We start from the raw sequence: 22865 nt of genomic DNA, 5'->3' as shown, positions 1-22865 counted from the left end.
TAAAACTAGATAAATTATTAAAATCATGTTGTCTACAAAAATATTCTGCTTCTTCGTTGTAACAATTAGATAAATCGTTACTTAAATTTGCAAAGTATTATTTAAATGTATTAATAGAAATGCCAGCATTGACAGATATTGGTTTACTTTTAAAATATTTCCAAAATTCTTTTGGTTTACATTTTTTCAGACGTTCAATTTCTTTCATTTTTGCCCTATAACTGTTATTTTTACATTTCCTTGTGGTTTTTTTATAAGTAGATTTGCGTTCCATTAAGAGTACCCTATTTGCGTTATTTTGGTCTGAATTGAAAAGGCGTAGTGCTTGCAAATACGATTCTCTCGCAGAGTTACAGGCATCATTAAACCAATCTGCGTTTTTTAAAACAGTATTTTTGTGGAAAAAAGGCTTATTATTGACATAATAGCACCTAGAAAACAATGGATTAGCCACGGATCTAACAATTTCAGAAAAATCTTCAACCGTTTTATCAATAGAATCTCTACATGATACATCGATTTTTTGAACAATATTGTTAAAACGTGGTAAGTGTCCAATAATGCCTGAACGAAAGAGCTCCTTGTTTTCATCACTCCACTTGCATTTAATTTCGTACTGTGGATTATCGTTCTGAACAGATTTTGGGCATGCTAATGAAAAACGCAACGGAGCGTGGTCACTCCATTCATTAAATGGATCAATAGTAAAATCATTGATAAGTGAAAAATGCCGTTCATTCATTACAAGGCAATCAATAACAGAACAACCGTTATTCGAACAAAACGTGTAGTTACTAGTATTAAATATACGCCCGTTCGCAATACGCAGTGACGTAGATTTACACAGATCTATCAATTTAATACCGTTGCTATTTTGAACATTATCAACCGAGGCCCGTACAGGGGTACAATCGGGATCATAGTCAGGATCATCTAATATATTATTTATACAATCAAAAGGGATAAAATCGCATTTATTACCAATCCTACTATTTAAATCACCACATAAAACTACACATCCAAGCGAATTAAATAAAGAAATATCATGTTCAATTGTATCAAACAAATCAATATCAACAAAATTATTGGCCGGCGATTCCTCACCCCAAATATATGCACCGCATAAATAAACATCTTCAGCAGTATTAAAAAAGGTGATCTAATTTTATCCAAATAATAGTGTCATGGTGATTTTTAATTATGTTAATGCCATCTTTCAGATGATCTTTATACAACAAAATAATGCCTCCGCTATTTCTTCTAGCTCTACGTTTTTGAAATTTTCTATAAAAATTGTGTGATTTATAACCATTTAAAGAAATTACGCTTTTAGAGTTAGTCCATGATTCATACAAAAAGCAAATGTCAGAAGTAGCTAAAATGTTAACAAAGTCATGCGATTGCTGTTTCTCTTTAGAAAGTCCATGAACGTTCCATGAGAGGACTGAGAGCTCACCCTCGGCGTCCCCCTAGTCCCTTACCGGTTTACCGTCCACATAGAGCGTATCGTACACCAGCCAAGCACGTTTGCCCTGTTCTCTCGCGTGCTTCATCTGCCTTACTAGTTTCCGGCGCTTATCAGATACAGCCTTGGGAAATTGTTCAAACATGGAAAAGTTGGTACCTTTGAGTTCTTTCCATTCCCGACGAACACGCTCGCGATCTTGGAAAAAGGTAAATTTGGCGACCACATTTCTAATTTTTCCGAGTATCGGTTGGCCTGGTGACCGGTGAACACGTTCAAACCTGATCGAGTCCACCATGTCCTTCGAAAGCTTAAGGGCTGACTGAATATGCTCCCTCAGCTTCCGTTCGGACACTTCCGCTGGCTCGTTACCGGTGGAATTATCTTCGGGGATGTTGGTGAAGATGAGGTTGTTCCTCATGGACTGCGATTGGAGATATGTTACCTCTCCATGCAGCTCGTCGCGCTGCCTCTCCAGATCGCTGACCCTAGTTGACATCAGGGTAGAACCCATATCAACCAGCTCTACCCTGTCCTCCAGTCGAATAACCCGCTCCTCCGTAGCCTTCGCACGATCGTCAATCGCTATCCACACTTTTCTAATTTCTTTTTCAAAATCTGTTACTTTCTTATCCAGCGACTGAATTCCATCTAGCTTCTTTTCCATACAACTTATGCGCTCAACCAGCAACTGTATTGTCTCAACTAGAGCTTTGATGCAGGGTTGCCCCCCTTCGCTCGCCATTTTTCCACGAACTACACTGTCACCACCGCAAACAAACACCTCACAAGCATCAACCGAATCAACCGGCTTACTTAGTTCCGTATCGTTGCCATACAGCACAGAGTTAACTTGGTTTAGTAAGCGACTTACTGATATGTCCAGTTCACCTGACGGGTCTCTTTGTTTACTCTGTTTGCTCTTTATCGTAACACCGTCACTAGTCCCACTGCTGTTACGCTCTTTTCGTTTATATCCTTGATTTTTTGGCATTATAACTTATCAACCACATAATATTTCAACACTTTCAATGAAAATATCCACTTTAAGAATCTAAATTATCACAAAAACACCTTAATGTTTCAATTTTTGCGAGAGCGCGAAAAAGACAACCATTCCCGATCAAATCACGTGACCAACGGATAATATAGATATCTATTATATGCAATGTCTGATTATGAAGTAGTAGAGCGATTTCGCTTACTTTTTTCATTATTTGCTCTTTCTTTTTACTTTTATGTATACAGTGTATATATGCATTTCTGTATAATTATTTAAGAACACAACCAACATGATCTATTTTTATACTTTTAATTGAAGCTTGATTTGGTGCAATTGTCACTAGATATTTATATAATTATCTATATATCTATACTTACCTTAAATTAGTTTGTAACGGTAAACACTGGTATACATGTAAATATATATACACATGTTTAAAATTAGCTGTTTATTTTCAATATGCATGTCTTAATAGAACTTTGCTAATTCCTTTTATTGTTGAATCTAAATTTATATTCCTTAACAATTATATTATGTATGTGCCTGTATGTCATTGACCACTGTTGACTACATTCTGTGTTCAGGCTTTTTCCGCCCTATGCCACGGGTCCGAAATTCGGCCCCATTCCCAATGCCAATCTGGTTGTTTTTTTCCAAATTGAAAACAAAAATTTCCAATTCCAAAAAAAATAAAATTTTTACCATAAAATATATAAGTTTACCTGATCCAGTGTAGAAAATAGAAAGTGTTGCATAATTAAATTATCTGTTGCCTTGAATTTGTTTTAAAAACTGTAAAATATGTTAATGATTATTTAAGACTTTCCTTATTTTCCTCAAAATCCGGCGCTTCGCACGATTTTTTTCACCTCCAAAAAGGCCAGGCCTTTTCCCCAAATTCAGATTAAAAAAACCTGCAATTATCTCACATGTTCATAATACTTTGTAAAATGTTAATAATAAGTTATCAAAATAGTCGTTATTTACCAGTTAACGGCTTCTTTGAAATATAAGAAACACTATTTACATGCGATAATTTTTCCCAATTGAGCCAATTTTGAGAATATTTTTTTACCCAAAATGGGGGTTTTCACGACGCGAAATTCCCAAAATTCCAGTGTGGCATATTCCCAAAAGGGAGCGGAAAAAGCCTGGTGTTATATGTATGTGTACTCATGGGCTTCAAGTCTACTGTATTTTTAAATAAAACGATATAATAATATATAATTATAACTTCATAAAGAATTCATAATCTTGATGACAATATCAGAAACCTTATTATTTTCCTTTCCCTCAACGTCTGTGCGTGTTTTTACAGCCGGATAAGTGTCACATGATCAGGTCTACCGTGAAGAAAGTGGACCGTTAAACAAGCGATAACAGATTAATAGAACAAACCTTGAACAATCGATTCCATATGCTCTAATTGCGATAAAGCAGATGCTATGCCAATTGGTGTAATCTAACAAATAAAATGTACTTTTCACTTAACCATTTATTGACTCAAACCTAGGATGTACACAAACACAGTTTTTGTATATGTCGCTGCTCAAACCGATATGTGTGACAAACAGCTGGTGATCTCTATCAAACTATTAAATTAGTTGCTGGTTAAGTAAGAATAAGTATTTACATATTATTTTGTCAAGTATTTATTCATTAATTTGTCTTATGTTTTAAAGATCCATGTATGAGTTATAGTACATTTGTAGACCACATTCGACAACAAAATAAAAGTTAACATGATTTTGATATATGAGAGTGAAAATGTAATGTTACAATGACTCGATCTTTTCCAAAAAACTAACTAAAGCACTTATGTTCGAGAAAGTTGTTAACATTGCCTGCTATAGATGTTTGGGTGGACACTCTTGAGTGCATGTGAAAAACTGTTCAGACCACCTGAGTGTACTGAAGTTACCCAGAACATTGCTTATAATTTGTGATTTATGTAATAACATTACACACTAAATTTTTAATATTGTCATTGACATGGAAACTGCAAATATCAAATTTTTAAAAATGGGGGCGAAACATCTTGGGAGCGAAACAACAAGATGCAAAAAACCTGGTCGCGAAACATCCGCATTTCTTCTTTGTCAGTAGCCTGTCAAAGGCCGGTTCCCCTCAGAGAAAGGCTCCTCAGAAAATTTCCATTTTGGACAAAATACCGTGAAATTTCTTCTCCAACGTAAAGGCCATGCCCTTTCCCCACTTGGTGAAAAGAGCCCTGTTGCAACCCTTGAATTTGATAAGTTTGGAAGTATTTTCATTTATGAGTGCATCGGGTCATTCAACCGGCGATTCTAGATTTAACACTGGACCTAGCTATGCTAGGTGTGATTTATTATTAATAAAACAATACAAGGTCCATGATTTGAACAAAATCCCCATCGCCCATCAATATTTCCCCACCCACTTCCACTCTTAACATCAGTGAAAGTCGATGACGATAAAAGTAGAGATTCATTAGCAACAAGGAAATCTTTGCAATATATGATAATTAACACAACACCAATGCATTATGATAATAAGATTTGTCGATTTACCTTTGTAGAAATCGTTCGTTAAACCTTCTGCTCCACTTGAATTATAATTTTCCACCGAGTGCCTCGATTTTCCGGAATAGAGGGCGCGACGTAACAATTCAGAATCAAACGTTACACTTCGTCCGTCTTCGGAGTCTCCGTAAAGAGTGCAATAAAAAGCCGATTGGGTCCAGAGTGATACGGAATAGCTCGGCTGCATTCGTTGCAACGGAAATTGTCGAGTAGTTGCGATGGAAACAGCAGATCTATGCGTGTTATCTCCCTTGGAGATTTGATACATTTTATAATCTTGGCCGAAAATAACGGACGGAGAGTTAAAGCTGAACATTTGTGGGCTGCAATATTTTTACAAACCTATGAGGTTCTCTTGTCCAAATTCGACATTTGTACGCATGGATTATGGGGTGCAACCCACATGTCGACTTTCTCCCCACCAGTCAATTTTGTACATACCATTCAACCCAAAAGACCTCTCTCATGAGAGCGGACGGACGACGGACAAACGACGGACGGACGACGGACAAAAACCGATCCCAACAGCTCACCTGAGCAATCAGGTGAGATAAAACTCATCATGCCATAAGAATATTCTTCACGTTATAATTACTTTATAGTTTAAATATTCGCACATACCCATCATAAATTTATTCTCGTGCTTTAGAACAGTTTGTCAAAACGATACGGTAAACTTTATAAAACATGTAAACACTTAATTTGCACAATGAAACATACATATTTGAACAGCGGCATATGTGTATAAATATTGGCGTGTGTCTAAGATTTCTGGAACACGCCGAATTAAAATTAGTAAAATGCATGCATATACTTAGAAAAAAATAACATGTGCTGATATAAACTTGATTAAATTACAAATATTGAGTGCAACTATTCTATGAAGATGCTTTATGACCATATTTTATTTTAGTCGGCATGGCTTGATACTATGAAACTACCCCGTGAATTTCAAAAAAAAATTCAATGATGCTGCTTATAGCCCTTCTGATTGCGTACTATGGATTTACACATTAAGTGTATCAGTCCATTTTCGCCCTTCTTATCACCACGACCAGGGCTGTCATAGTGTTGTATTAACTTTAATAGAAAATAGGCACACACACACCTGCAGAGTACATATTGCTTTTACACTTATGTAATGTTACCATCACCACGAAACCTCTTTTTTAAAGTTTAAGATTTATATTTAAATACTTGCGCATTGTAAGCTCTACCTGCAAACAAGCTACTAAACAAACACAACTCAGTGAAATATTTACATTCCATCTCAGGTTATAGAACAGAACATAATGTTAACTTTTTTAGACACCCACCATGATTGAAATGTACCATGCAAAGCAGGTTAGTAGATGTTGAAGCGTACCCAACAAGCAAGTACATAATGGAGTGTGCTTAACTGGTTAGAATGATGATGAAGCGGGCATAATTGGTTAGTATATAATGAACCTTACACTACATGTTAGTAGCTTATGAAGAATTCACAACATATGAGAAGATGATTACGTGTGTACAACACTTAAGAAGATGATGAAGCGTGAACAAAAAGTTAGTAGATGAGCGTGCTTAACAGGTTAGTAGATGATGAAGCGTGCTCAACATATAAGTATATTATAAAGTTTGCTTAACATATTAATTAATGATGAAGTTACTCAACATATAAGTATATAATGAAGTGTGCACAACAGGTTGGTAGATGATGCAGCGGGCAAAACGGGTTGGATTATGATGTTATTTATAGATTGTGTCTAAAAGAAAGCGCGCATTATAAAGAACGAGTAATATGTGTAATGACGAGTTGTGTTGCCCTTGCGTACTTTACATGTTATGTGAGAGTAGGCGCTGTTTGTGTATGTGTTAAAAATTCATTCAATCATGTGTTATATCCTTTTCACGGCTTTTATATCGTTTCATCAAATATTTTTACTTGTATTATATTATGAACAGTTAAAACATGTCAAGGCAAATCAACGCATAATGTGTAGTCTCATGAGAATCGATATTGACATGTTCGTTATAAAATAAATACATAGGATTTGATTTTTATTATATCCTGAACAAGATCTTAAAATGATTTTTGAACATGTTTGAACAAACAATCATACCGAATTAGACCAGTAAGTTACGTGACCATTATTAATTAAAATCCGGAATAACCTGAGCCAGAAAAGCATGTGACGTTGCAAAGACATTTGTTACAGTTTGCTATGATACATTAAAAATCGCCCTGCTCTATAAACATACAATGTTTCAAACAGAATGTCATTCCGGATTTTCGAAACTAAGTCGAGTAAGAGTTGCCTCCCATTCGGGTTTGTATCGCTCATTCCCGGTATGTTAAAATGAACAAGCGAAATTATTAAACAGTGGTAAATTCTATTGCTGCATGCCTGAATGTCAAAATATTGGGAGTTAAATTGGCAGATATGGCAAACCTGTAACGCTGCACAAATTGCCAAGTAATCGTGCTACGAGAACCGCATGGTTTAGAGCTATTAGCAGGCGACATCGGAGGCCAACCGGGAAGGTATCATTAGAATATCGACATCTTATATTTCGATGTACATGAACCTCGTATTTGAAGGAGTAGTATACCATGTACATGGCAAGCATTCAATAGTTCATTGTACTATTTTAGGTAAGTGTTGTTTTGTCAAAGTATGAATCAAATCTGATCATAAACAAAGAAGTTATGACACTTAAAGCACAATTTATTAATTTGATCTTGAAAGTCAAGGTCTTTGAAAAGTCAAGGTCAAATTCAACTTGCCAGGTACAGTACCCTCATTATAGTAATAACGTTTTTGAAGTTTGAAAGCAATAGCCTTGATACTTTACAAGTAAAGTGGAACTAAACACAAAATTAACAAAATATTCACAGTTACTAATACCAAAACAGGCCATAATTCCGTTAAAATGCCAACAAGAGTTATGCAACTTGCCCTGTACATTCTCCTTACGATAGTTAATGGGCTGTCTAAGTCTGAAAGCAATAGCTATGATACTTTAGGATGTTTAATTATCTACATGTAAGTATAAAGGGGGCCATAATTATGTCAAAATGCCAGTCGGAGTTACATAACTTCGCCTGTGATAGTAAGTGTTGCAAGTATGAAAGCAATAGCTTTGATACTTTTGGAATAAAGTGAACCAAAACACAAAACTTTACCAAATGTTCACAGTAATACAGTTGTCTGCTCTTGCTTATAGAGTGGGGTCATGTTGGTGAAGAAGTATGCACAATATAAAAGCACACTATCAAGGGACATAAAACAGATTTGAGGTGGTTCGCAAATTTTAACATAGATTTATCAATAATATGCATATTCTAAGACAAAAAGGGTCGTTATTCTTACAAAATGCTTGATACAGTTGTCTGCTCTTTTTAATACATTTGGGTCATGTTTGTAAAGAAGTATGCACATTATAAAAGCAATATGTCAAGGGACATAGAAAATATTTGAGGTGGTACGCAAACTTTAACATTCCAACGCTCACACTCACGCCGTGCCGGGGTGAATAGGATAGCTCCACTTTATTTATTTCTTATATACTAGTCGAGCTAAAAAATATAGGATAAAGATATATTTCTCATTTTGAGAATTTTTTTTCCAATTTTACCACAATTATTCCTACCATATATAAGCTATTTCTTCTTTATATTGTTTAGTAAATAGTTAAAGAAAATTATTTAGACAGCTGTTAATTATGTTGTGCAGACATGATTTGAATCATATTGCTGGATGAAAAATTTAATCATATACAAGCAATTAATTCTTTTTTTACAATGTTTACAATTCTGCCAAAAGCTCTGATAGAATTGAAAAAAAGAAACTTTCCCCAGATCTGCAATATAAATGTAAAATGTAACAAATTCTTCGATGAATAAGACAGTGCAATAGTGATTCTCTGTTTAAAGTTACACTGTATATATGAAGAACAAAAATTTAGGAGACACCCATTGTAAATATTCATAAAAATAATGCAAGCAATTTAATTACATGTTATTATATGATTAACAGTAATATGTCTTAATATTAACCGACTGGAAATGAAATCAGAATCTTAAAGCAAGAAGACAAATGAGGCAGTTGCTCAATAAATCAACTCTATTTTTGGGGGCACATAATCTTTGATCTGGAGGGAGTGCTGTATACGAAGAAGAACTCGGTCAATTATTGGGTCAGTGGACATTGAAAATAACAAAACAACACTGAACTGTGACCAAACCAACACTGAAATATGACCAATCACAACACTCACAGTGTATTATAAACACAGTATTTAAACCAAAAAAAATCAAAAACATCATATTTAATTTATTAATCGAAAAATCAAGAAATTTACACTAAAATGATATGAAATGACTGTTAAAACAAATGTTTCCAGGAACTGATTGTCATTGGTGACATTGAAAGAAGAATACCAATCAAATATTAACATATCGTCGCTGTCGTTCTCAAACCTCGTAGCTACAAAATGCTAACTTTTCAGGAGAGAGAACAAACTGTCTCATTTTTTTTATTTGCATCTACGAAGTTTCCTATAAAAAAAATGAAAACGTTTTTGTCAAATTTGTCCAAACGAACGACGTACCTATATGTGAAATGGCGTAGCTACGACTTTTCGCCGGGAAAAAAGCCAACAATCAGTCTACAACATTTCGTCACGTCACGTGGCTTTTTCAAGGGCTCTGATTGGCGTAGAGCTACGAGATATAGCACAAAACACGCGCCAGACTTCATATATTTGGAAAAGACGAAAACAATATTTTGAAAATTTTGGAGCTACGAGGTTTGAGAACGACAGCGACGATATATTTATACATTTCATCTAAATATATCATCCAATCAGATAACATTACCGAGATACATCTCATGTGAGCGTACTTGGTTTTTGTGATCGCCTTTTGTATGACCTGTAAAAAGTACTACGAATGTTTATAAATATTCTCGTATATGTATGACACGAATATGTTTTGTTTAGAGAAAATAAATATTAACATATATTTATATATTTCATCTAAATATATCATCCAATAAGATAGATAATTAGAAATATGACTACTTTTGTTTTTATAATTATTTCCCTTGTTTTAAGGGAAGAAACTATGCGATGGTTTCCACTCGAGATCGCATTAGCTGTTCTGTCTAAGATTGTTGTATCTTTATTGTTATCCGAGCACGTACGGAAATCATTGTTTCCGCTACTTGTCTTTGTGATTTACCAATACCAAATACACAAATAAAAAAATAAAAAAATATATATATATTATAGAGTTATTGTTTCTTATTAACGTAGTTGGTGTATATAATTTTTTCAAGTCAAATCTGACTATTTGAAATGAGGCAGTTTCGGTTTAATTTCGATAAAGTAAAATAAATTGCTTTCAAACATTGCAGATCTGATTGAAAAAGGGGTATTTGATTAAATCGAAAGAGATGGGCATTGCCGCTAATCGCTGCTTACGACGATCAAAGCATTAAATAAGTTGGTCTATTAGTATTCGCAAATGCCACGTTGAGCGTGATTTGTCATCCATATTGAACAGAACATTTTTCTGTTCTAAATAACTACGCTGTCGATAGGGAAACAAAATTGATAAACCCCCAAAAAGTTGTCTGGTATTTTTCATTTAGCACCCCTTCGTTCGAGTTCATATTTGCAGTCGATGACAAAGAAACATATACTTAAAAACTAGGTATCGATTTTAACATGGCGTTCGTAGAGCAAGTTCATGCAGTTATCACCATTGAAACCTTGTCAATTTTATTGTTAAAACAATTTATCCATGTTTACACCAAGTGAGGCTGTAACTACATGTATAATAATTTCGTACTATTCTCCCTTTACTTGAAATATTGTTTTTCTTCCCTTTTATACCAAGTGAACTCTCCCATCCTTCTAAATTGGATGGATTTATTTTCAAAATTAGGGGTGTCTAGTATATTTATTTCTATATTTAGAATATTTCATACATAAATGCCTTAAAGCAAAAAGCGCAGACCCAAATGAGACGCCGCATCATGCGGCGTCTCATCTGGGTCTATGCTTTTTACCAAGGCCTTTTTTTCTAGACGCTAGGCATACATGGGTTAATAGCAATTTATACAAGACAACGTACTAAATGCTCGCATTCATGTTTAATGCTAAAATTAATTAACTACATGTATGAAAAAATGTTGTGTAAATCATTTGTAAGATGCCGAAAGGAAATTTTGAATATCTTGTCTTTAATATAAAATTAATATGTCATATTTAAAATAATGATACATTTAAAGTAAAGTTCACAGTTATATTTTGTGGATATTTTAACAGTTGTCGTTGGGAATGTGGATATAGTAAGAGTATATCATTCAAACATTGATTGTATTTAATGGGACCTGTTCATGTTTTGATAAATTTACAATATTGATAAAAAATATTGTTTCATAATTGCAAATTTTTGTTGAAGCTATGTTTTTTTTATAAGAAAACAGTAATAATGGACATATGTTATGCTCTAAAATATCAATTGTATGCATCTTTTTGACGATTTAAAAGCCTGAAAATTCTAAAGCGCTACAAGGCGAAACGATTGTATAATTAGGAAAGGTCTGTTGTTATCGTCATCATATTGTTGTTATCCGTAATATAGTGTAATCGTGTGACATTACAAGGATTACCTATATAAAGTTTAAATTACGTACATTATCCCGTAATAACGATTGGCCGAATTTGCTCCAAGGCTCAGTGGTTTGAGCCCAGGTGTGGATAACGTTTTTTTCATTCTTCAATTTTATCCAATTTATGCCTAGTGGACTCTCCCATCCTTCTAAATTGGACCGATTTATTTCCAAAATTAGGGATATCTAGTATATGTATTTCTATATTTAGAATTTTACTTACTAAAATACCTTTAAGCAAACAGCGCAGACCCAGATGAGACGGCGCATCATGCGGCGTCTAATCTGGGTCTACGCTGTTTGCAAAGTCATTTTTTTCAGGACGCTAGGCATAAACGGGTTAATTTTTGTTTTTAACTGAAACTCTTTTGTTCCGATGTTTACATGAATTTAAAGCATTAGTTCACAAACTTCAGAACATGCCAAAATCTGTTAAATGGTCCGTTTAAGTCATGGATGTTAAATACTTATTATGACGTGAGCCGTGTATTAGTTCTGTTAAATGGTCCGTTTAAGTCATGGATGGTAAATACTTATTATGACGTGAGACGTGTATTAGTTAAATGGTCCGTTTAAGTCTTGGATGTTAAATGCTTATTAAGACGTGAGACGTGTATTAGTTCAACAAACAGGAGATATTTGCTAATCCATAAGAGCTTATTGCAAATAAATATCATCAGGCATGCAAAAGTCAATTTGCAATTTTAAAGTTGAGCTGCTCTTTAAGAAAAAGGGGTTTAATACACGTGCATCAAGTGTCGTCCAGATTAGCTTGTGCAGTCCGCACAGGCTAAGCAGGGACAACACTTTCCGCTTTTATGATATTTTTCCTTTCAAGAAAGTCTCTTCTTAGCAAAAATCTAGTTTAGAGGGAAAACGTTGTCCCTGAACAATATGTGTGGACTGCACAGATTCATCTGGGACGACACTTTAAGCACCTGCATTAAACTACCTTTTCACAGAGCATGGTCCGATTTTAATATATCCCCGTTCTTTGATTTCAGGTTTTCCCATTTAAATATACGCTTAATCTAGTACGTACATATCCAAATGTATCTGTTAGAATACTATAAGCAAGAATCACAAATTAATAAGCCTTGGTTTTATGAAAAACCCATGATACACATATTTAAACTTATTATGATCAAAACACTGTGTAATTTTCTTTCTGTTATTATATCTGCAATGTAGACCCCAGTACATCGTATACAAAGTATAAAATGCCTTTTTATCAAAGGTAAGTGTATTTTGCAACACTTTCCACGGACACAGTATGTTCAATTAACAAATACAAAAAGTGCGAGCCGATAATATTTATTAGCAGAAGCGGCCTTAAATACATAAAACACAGTTTAGAAATGTACATATATTTACGGCAAATAAAAGTTTACAGCTCCTGGTCTCAGTCTGAAACCAATCGATTCGTTTTGTTTAAATTAACAGCATTCTTGAAAAACTGGGCTTAACGCATGTGCGTAAAGCGTCGTAATAAATAATCTGAGCAGTCCAAACAGGCTTATCAGGGACACCACTTTGCGCCATTATTGGACTTTCGTTTAGAAAATACTTCTTGGGCACGAACAATTCCCTAAATACGGAAAGAGTTGTCCATGATTAGCCAGTAATTACACACGCAGAACAAGGATGACACTTTCACTACATGCATTAAGACCAGATTGTTTGTTAAAATAGTTTGTCTTTAGAACACACTTAAGTATTGTATCGTATTTGATAAACAATTGTACGAATGTAATAATTTATACCACTGAAATACAGTTCTTAATAAAAATCTGATCGAAGAGTATAACGACGAAGAAACATGAAAAGCCAAGATTGATGTTAACATAGCGTTAGTAGTCGAAGTAATCCTTATTGCATCTCTCATTGAGATCTCGAACGATCTTCTCGCACGTGCCGAAATCTCGCAAGTCAACTGGTATCACTATGACGATGTTGTTGATGTTATTGCTCTTTGGATCCCTCAGGATGTAGTGGTTCCCCTAATTGTACAAATAAATATAATTGCAGTGCTATGTGAAAAAAGGGTTTAATGCATGTGCAAAAAGTGTCATCCCAGATTAGCCTGTGCAGTCCACACATTCTAATCAGGGACGACACTTTCCGCCGAATCTGAATTTTAATTGTTAAATCGGTCGTACAACAACAACAAAACAAATGTGTCCATCGTAGATATTAACTGCGTACCATGGAGTGCTGCGAGAGCCCGCATTTGGTCGCAAAGGTCCGCAAAGCATCGCTGTTAAAGTCGTCTGGAAACCGAAGAGGTGAGTCCATCGACCACCAGGCTAAAAATGCATCAACAACGCCGGGTTTTAGCCAGTATTAAAAATGCCGGGATGGGGGATTGCTGGTAAGGACGAAAAGAGGCAGTGTGACCTTATATATGAACATTTGTCGATTTTAAACTGTTTACATTGAAATTATTTCATAGAGTTGTTTACACTTATGTACACGAGCATAAATTACCTGCATGAACATTTTGTTGTACTGATACTCGTTTAATTTCTTGCAAGCGTAGAACTATTATCATATGACTCGCGTATGACATATGCCGCAAGCGTAGCTCCTGACAATACGAGTCGTGTTCTGAGAAAACTGGGCATAATGCATGTGAGTAAAGTGTCGTGCCAGATTAGCCTGTGCAATCCACACAGGCTAATCAGGGACGACAGTTTCCGCCTTTGTGACAATTTTTCTTTAAATGAAGTCTCTTCTTAGCATTATTCCAATTTAGGCGGAAAGTGTCGTCCCTTATTAGCCTGTGCGGACTACACAGGTTGGCTCCTAACCAAACAACGCACACTGGTCATATATGACATAAACCCCATTTTCGCATGACGTTGCTTAAATGAAGCCCAGCAGTTGTCAAAGCGGATTTTAACAAATGTAACCCCCACAATCGCTCTATCAATATTCTACTTTTATCAACTTATATAACAAAAAAAGAAAATTGCGTCTTAAAAGTAGCACTAATAGAAGCAAGAGGATAATCAGTAACAAAAGTAGTAGCAACAATAGCAGTAGCAGAAGCAGTAGCGGTTTTAGCTCTAAATAAGTGAATGAATTGCAACACAAGTCTTACCTGTCACTACGGAGATCATAAGACCTATGACGAAGAGGAAAACCACAGCCTTGCTCATCTTTGTGGACTAACAGGCACGGACAGACAAGCAGTGGTTTAACTGAACATCAGTGTGATCAATTTATAAATCATTTCCTACATTTACAGCCAGTAACGGACATTCGCACTTAGGCTATTACAGGAGTATGCATGTTTTGCTTTTTCAAGTCCCACTATTTCTATTAACGCTAGAACGTGTCCTCGATCGTGTATGATTAAAACCTACCTACATTTATGTGTTCCCCAAAATGTACAGCTTTGTGTGAAGCATTCATATCAAAATTATTAATATTTTTAATATTCATGCAAAGTTGTAAATGTTCCATTTGGTCATTGTGTTATTTGAAAAATCAACAATTTATTGCTGGTAATGAAAACCGAATTAAAACAACGTAGGCCTTAAAATAGTTGACTAACGTAAGTGCTGTACGGCCTCATGTCTTTCGCAGGCGGCTAGATTTTTATTGAACAAGGATATAGGACTTGATCGGTTTGTCTTGATATAAAAGTGCGGTGGTCTACACCGACACACCACTCGAGGTATCTAGTAGACAAAGGTCGGCGGATGTGTTTACTTCCTTTGCAATACTAAAAATTAAATGTGCATATGCAATACCAAGAAACTTATTATTGTTCTATACTCAATAAAAAATGTAATAGTTTTAAACATTATAAATGAATTATAATAGTAGAGACTATTCAATATTTACATCATTATATTATCAAGAAGTATATGATATTTTAGAGGTGTTGCATTGTTTTGCAAAAGCATAGAGACGTGATAACAGATGGGTTAATGTTTGGTCCCCATATCCAAACTATCTTCATATAAGTTGCGAGCAGTAATTTCAAATTGAGTTTAAATTGTATGCATCGTTACGTTTGGATGGTTAACTGTCACAGAGGACAACGCTAAATGAAAATGTTACATGGTAACGTTCTATTATATCAGAGAGCTCTTGATGCCAATGGAACACTCAATGGGATAGTCGTCGAGGCAGGATGCGATCTTATGGGTAGAAATTGTATTGGACATGGGTAACACTCTTTGAATGCCATATGTTCATTATTTAATATAAATCTCGATAAATATCGCATACATGTTTTTTTCTTTTTATAACTTTATAGTAGAAATTATACAAAAGCAGGAAACATTTTTTGAATCCAGAAACTCTATCAGGAGATAGTTGTCTTGCTTTTGTGAGTCGCGTTCTGAGAAAACTGGGCTTAATGCATGTACGTAAAGTGTCGTCCTAGATTAGCCTATGCACTCCGCACAGGTTACTAAGGGATGACACTTTCAGCCTTAACTTGATTTTCGGCACAGAGGGACTTCCTTGAAACTAAAAATACCATAAAAGCGGAAGGTGTCGTCCCTGAATAGCCTGTGCGGACTTCACAGGCTAATCGATAATGACACTTTACGCTCATGCATTAAGCCCAGTTTTCTCAGAACACGACTCTTAATAACAACTTTCATAACATAACTCGCAGCATAAAAATATACTAATTAAACAGGACGGTCAATGCAAAGCATCGGGGATTAAAACCGGTTTGAAAATTAGCCGATCCGAATCAGGTTCCTCCTGATTTTGAATAACACACAAACAGCACACTAACAACAACTGACAAATTATGTTTGATGAACAGAGACCATTAGACCTTATGTCTGATAAACAGAGACCATTAGACCTTTTGATTGATGAACAGAGACCATTAGACCTTATGTTTGATGAACATAGACCATAAGACCATATGTCTGATAAACATAGACCATTATACCTTATGTTTGATGAACAGAGACCATTAGACCCTATGTTTGATGAACATAGACCATTAGACCTTATGTTTGATGAACATAGACCATTAGACCTTATGTTTGATGAACAGAGACAATTAGACCTGATGTTTGATGTACAGAGACCATTAGACCTTATGTTTTTCTCCTTCTCCGGTATACGAAGCAGTCAACGCTATATCTTTTACCCCATACCCTGTGGTTTGAATAATGAATATCATATTTCGTTTTGGGGCGACTATTTGCTTGCCTGAATCCAATTTTTCACGCTATTGTTGTTCATGTTTGTAATTCCGTTGTTATACGATGTCAAGGTAAGAAAGAAGTCAATCCTATTAATATAAGCTAGATTGTTTCGTTAGCCCCAGCTTGTATGTAACATTCTCCGCTATCCTGGTAGAACGAGTACCTGCTATCTACGGAGAAGATCTTCTAAAGGCTCCCTAGCTCACAAGGGATACTATGGAAAAGACGTTGAAAAACATACATGCATAAAATACAGCAGACAATTATGTGACCGCGTCTCTTAAACATAGGTTTATTAAATCTTCATATCTTAAAAACGCAGACAATAAGTATTTATTAATGTATCCGTATTATCTAGGATGTGCGTCTTGACCTAAGAGGTTTCTTTTCCCCGCGCATATCTGCCATTTAATGTAAAGTGTTTAAAATCACGTTTGTTTGAGTACATAAAAAGGAACTCCATTTAATGTCTTTACAAGCCATTATAAACCATACGGACGAAATACAAAAAGAGACAAATCTATCTGGATATCAATCTGAATCCCTTTGCAATCGAATGCTTGTGGAAACGCATTCTTCTTTTTTCTAAAGTGGCCGTATGCTATATTATGTCGTGTTGTCAGTTATGTTCATAAAAACATAGAACATTTCAAACTGTTCAATCTGTTCACGTAAACAATGCTTCATGGTTGTTTAATAAAAATCAACTGATAAATATATAACAGTATTTTGACGACAGCATTTTCAAGTACCATCCGCAATATAAATACTAAAGTTATTTTTAGGAATTCGCAACTAAAATTCGAGTTTATTTTCGATGCGTCAATCTTTGAACATGTCCCTTTAAGAAGTCGTTTGCACTAGGAAATATGTGGATGAGTAGTGATATTCGATATGTCTTGAAGGAACTATTTTTCTTAGTCTGCAGGCTAGAGATCAATAACTCGGTATATCAAATGACCCGCAATCGAAAAACTGATGTGCTGTTTCCTGATAATGCAACCCCCGCTAATGGATCATAATATAATTCTTTACGTGATCAATATCATTAGAGATGTTAACCGATTCGGGTTTAGCATTTTAGACGCTGTATTCTATGAAAATGAAAAGTAACACAAAAAGGTCAACAAAAATACAATCAAACAATTACAACAATCCATCTATTCAACATTGTACTCATTGTTCGTGGTCAATATTTCATTTGGTTGTATTCTTGCGCGTTTTGCATTCGTTTAGTGAGACCGTTACAGTGCACTCACTCAGGTACTCTTCAACAGATTAAACTCACTTCAATATCGGTACCTAAATAGTGTCAAACATAAAGGTCAGTGCCACGTTAATATTGGCGAACTATACTTTATCATACATATTAACATTGTCACAGAAGGTGTTAATAGTCATAGTGCGGGATGACTTGTATTTGCATCTGTTTGCATGAAACACGTTAAATATAGCAGTCACAGTATGCATGTCAGTGCATCTTACACGATGACTGCTAAACGAAATACAATTCGTTAAACAGACGCATTATATAACACTCGGGTTAGGTGTTCCAGTGCAAAATACGTAGTGACCGCTAACTGCGTTATGATACTCTACACAAACGCAAAATATAATCGTTTTTATGTAAGGGGGCTATGACGTTTATGTTTGGAGCGGGATAACGAATGTAGGCGCGGTTTGATACTGGCGGCTACCTTCCGAAACAGTTAGATATATATCGAGACGCGTTCTGGGAAAACGGGGATTAATGTATGTGTGTGAGGCGTCCTTCAATATTATCATGTGCAGTCCGCACACATGCTAATCATATACGATACATATCGCGTTAATGGTATTTTTCGTTGTAAAAAAAGTATCTTCATATTAAAAATCCAGTTTAAGCGGAAAGTGGCTGATAAGCCTGTGTGGTTTGCAAACTCTAAGCTGGAACGACGCTTTCAACACATGAATTATGCCCGGTTAACTCTAAGCTGGAACGACGCTTTCAACACATGGAATATGCCCAGTTAACTCTAAGCTGGAACGACGCCTTCAACACATGAATTATGCCCAGTTTTCGCAGAGCGCGGCTCAAATAATTACCTCTCTGAAATGCGCCAAATATTAAGAATACCAATAAGGATTAAATATGTTCGTCAGAAAACGTTTCTCATGCACTTGATTAACCTTTATCGCGAATATTAACATCAAATAATCAAGCGCTGTACTTAAATGATTCGCGTTATGAGAAAACTGGCATAATGCTTGTGCTTTAAGTGTTGTCCCGGATTAACCTGTGCAGACAACACAGGCTTATCAGGGACTACACTTTCCGCTTGTATCACATTTTTCGTTTAAATGAAGTCTCTTCTTAGCAAAAATCCAATGTAGGCGGAAAGTGTCGTCCCTGATTAGCTTGTGACGGCACTTTACGCACATGCATTATGCCCAGTTTTCTCAAATTAATAAACAATAATTTGAATTTTTTGAAATAGTACAAAACAATGAATTCAACATCTAGTTCAACAGCGTAGATAACGTATTTCCATTTCCGCAAGATTGTAACCTGAAAACGGATCTTAAAGAGATGTAACTCTGTTACATTAACCAAGAACAAAACAGATTTGTCTAACTTGAATTGCACAGTTTCTCCAGCTTATTGCTAAGCTCTTTTATTAGTCGAGAAGCTTAGCCCTTTGCATGCTGGGAAATTTGTCGTCTGCTAAAATGTTGTCTGCTAAATTTCTAAAATGAGTATTTTCTTCGATTTTTTTTCAAAGAATACTATCAGAATAGCAATCAGTTTGGATCCTGATGAGACGCCACGTTCTGTGGCGTCTCATCTGGATCCAAACTGTTTGCACAGGCCTTCAAAATTCGGTTCCCGCACTGAAAGAGTTAGTAACCTTGTTCTGGCCATGAAAAGTGCGTGTATTGATTTTACCATTGTACAGTGTCGATGACGTGAAATCACGACTTTGTATTTGCACCCAAGCGCCACATATTAAATATTTGGAAAACACTTTTTATTTACATTCTAACATTTAAGATGAAATTGGCAACTCTGATTATCCGATTCGTAGAAATTGTTAAATATGACGTATTTATATTCTTAAACGTTCATGTTTTATCTATAGGTATATAATATTTAGTAAAGAAAAGTTGCTCAAATGATAATACTTATCTCTTGACAGATGTAATATTGACTATGTAATAAAGCGATTTAAAGGCTTTACGTTTATAAGAAACACTGTAGTAGTATAGATATTCAATAAGGCATCCGAAAAGCGAAATGGCGCCTACATTCTTACAGGAAGCATACAAAACCAAGAATATATCGTGGTTTTGCAACTGAGTTTAATTGTATTGCTAATAAACATACAAAGTTACACCCTCGGAATGTAATCAGGCATCATGCATTTTAACATGATATGTCCTCCATCGCTCATACATTCAATGCAGAAAATTACATTCCATTCATATGATTACAACACAAAATGGGTATTTAGTATAAATTCAACAGTTTAATGGCCATAACATACGTGTAGCCAATGGCGTAAGAGTGATGTTAACTGGATACCTCTAATAAACTGTAATTCAAAAATGTGCTTATGCTTAACAATCATATAAGTGTGACCAGAACATATCAGTGTTTATTAAATGCCATTTCAAATGCCATGGTAGAACATGTCCTTTTTCTCCCACAGTGCCCCTCACGATCAAACCGATACTGAACAATACAAAAACTACTAACATCTACGCCCGTGGACCTATAACCAAGCCAAGGACAGTTTCCTTCAGCACCGTGTAGCTGTTGATGGATGGTCCACGGCCGTTCAAAAACTCAAAAGTTTATATTCACTTGTCCAGTAAAAAAACACGAGCAATTATACATTCACATGAGAAGTAGTTTAATCAATTCGCATAAAACAACTGCACTTTATTTCTTATTTGTAAATGCAACAATAGCGTTATTGAAGACATTTTAAAAATAAGAATGAACACAGATATGCACCATTTTTATCAATAAGTGCAACAATGTGTTCAATACTTTTTGATCAATATTACAAATCACAACAATTTTTCTACTCAACAAGGAAAACAAGAATATTATCGATACATTTACAGCAATTACAACAATACCAGTGGACTTTCAGTAACTGTCAGTAACACATATATTCATTCAGTGCAAAGGCGTTAACAATACCAACCATAAACCAAGTGAACATTTAGATAAGAAGATGAGATACAAATGACACAAACGCACTTTATTTCCTAACATGCATACGCAAATAAACAAAAGTCACATTTCTACATACGTCGACAAAATGAGTTACTACAAATGTTCTAAAAAGAAATATATGCATAACTTGAAATTATACCGCTGGTTTCCAAGCGCGATACGTACACATTTTGTTAAGATATATACAATATAGTTAAATTACTTTACATAACTTTATATTGCAAACTACTGTCATCTATGCGATTGACATTTTTCAATAAATTGTATCAACATTTATTGTTTCGGTAAATTTTACAGCCTACTGTAAACAAATCTTTTGTAAAATTGTGCACATTTTTAGAAAGTGAAACGAACGTTTGCAAGTCAAACATCAATTACTGAACAAATCACTATAATGATAAGTTGTATAATTTTCACGTTCTTGGCAACAATGATCGGTGATTCGTTAAAGATAATATGTACTCAAAAGTTATAATTACGTGTTGTCCGCGCCTTGTTAGTGATCTATTGATCATCATTAACGTTTTACATCAGAATTCTATCAAAAATAGCCTGTGCGTTGGTAACTCGACTCCCTTCCATTATCATCCTCATGCCAACATCTGTTAGAACCTCGTTTATTCGTCTCACTAATGCCTGCCAAATCGCATCGGTATGGTCAATCTCCCCGTTCTCATCCATACAGATTGCCAGTCTGTTCATGCGCATGAGCAACAGCAACTCCAGCTCTATTCTCCTCCCGCTGTACCATCGGAATGGTTCAGGATGAGCTACGATGCATTGTCGTATCTTTGGAAGTCTGAGTATCACCCTAGGACCTTCATTGAGCATATCTGTAATCGTTGATATCCATGTGCGTTGCTGTTCCTCATCCAGTCCAGAGGTTGCCATCAAATTCCTTTCTGGAATCATATAGTATGGTAGCTCTAAGGTGATCAATGCAACTCTAAGCGCATCCAATGTTTCATGCAACCACTGCAAAATACTTTTTTTTATGAAACGAGGCTTGAGGATTATTTTCCGCCATCCATAAAACGATGTTTTTCAATGTGTACGATGAAACTTCTTTCTTACGTGGATGTAATACATCGTTCTTTATCATTTTCAATAAAACATACAATTTAGTTTGAGTGTCATTAAGATTGCTAATAAGTTCCATCTCACCGGCGTTAAAACACACTCTCCATTCAACGTGTTGATATTCACTTCCTTTAAAACCAACAGGCGTAAGAACCGCCCCAAGTGATACGACCCTCTGAGCGACTTCCAGTGGCGGCCAGTGGCGAGGTCTTGCGGCCCATTTTGACAGAATGTTGGGGCAGTAGTAATGTAATGCATGTACATTGTCATAGTGCAAGTGTCCATGCGTTGTACTCGGAATTGATGGTCCCGCACGCTCATGCTGCACCATGCCCTCAGTCAAGTCTTCGTTCGACCAGTTATTAACATACAAGTCACTGCTCAAAAGTTCGCGACCATATCCGTCATCACAAAACGCATCATTTACTTCCCTGTCAATTGTTGTACCGCCTCTCTCCAGTAGCAGTCTACAGTGACCATGGTAACTCCTGCGGCTGAGTTATCTCAACACGGTTATCTCCCCAGGAAAGGCACATGACTTTACATCATCTTCTAAACAGAATACTCTATTATTTACAATAATTTGATCATGATCACTTTCCAAGAAGCTGCTCAGCCCCTCACCTTTGCTACCCGTAATAATATACGTGGCCGCTCCACATACCCGTGCAGTCTTCAGC

At 35.6% G+C, this 22865-nt stretch overlaps 3 protein-coding genes across 6 annotated transcripts in view; 1 reads left to right on the top strand and 2 right to left on the bottom strand.

Moving 5' to 3' along the window:
- LOC127867116 (uncharacterized) overlaps positions 1-14948 on the bottom strand; it is a 168808-nt gene extending 153860 nt beyond the window's left edge. Inside the window, exons 1-3 of one of the 2 annotated variants that reach the window (XM_052408154.1) lie at positions 14798-14948; positions 13900-14000; positions 13539-13694 (exon numbers count right to left, since the gene is read on the bottom strand). In XM_052408154.1, the coding sequence (XP_052264114.1) occupies positions 13545-13694; positions 13900-14000; positions 14798-14855 (309 nt within the window). In that variant the 5' untranslated portion in view covers positions 14856-14948 and the 3' untranslated portion in view covers positions 13539-13544. Of the gene's footprint in view, positions 1-12996; positions 13695-13899; positions 14001-14797 lie in introns of those variants that run through there. The other variant, XM_052408153.1, reaches the window with a different exon arrangement.
- The window catches only part of LOC127867107 (dihydrofolate reductase-like), a 235249-nt gene that overhangs the window by 13412 nt on the left and 198972 nt on the right, over positions 1-22865 (top strand). The gene's annotated exons all lie outside the window — the stretch shown is intronic.
- The window catches only part of LOC127867092 (uncharacterized), a 377266-nt gene continuing 374602 nt past the window's right edge, over positions 20202-22865 (bottom strand). The window contains exon 5 of the transcript XR_008043259.1: positions 20202-20442. The gene's annotated coding sequence lies outside the window, so the exon portion shown is untranslated. The remainder of the gene's footprint in view (positions 20443-22865) is intronic.

This window comes from Dreissena polymorpha, chromosome 2, assembly GCF_020536995.1.
Source record: "Dreissena polymorpha isolate Duluth1 chromosome 2, UMN_Dpol_1.0, whole genome shotgun sequence".
Taxonomy (NCBI): Eukaryota; Metazoa; Mollusca; class Bivalvia; order Myida; family Dreissenidae; genus Dreissena; species Dreissena polymorpha.
This window is presented reverse-complemented; position numbering and strand designations above follow the sequence as displayed.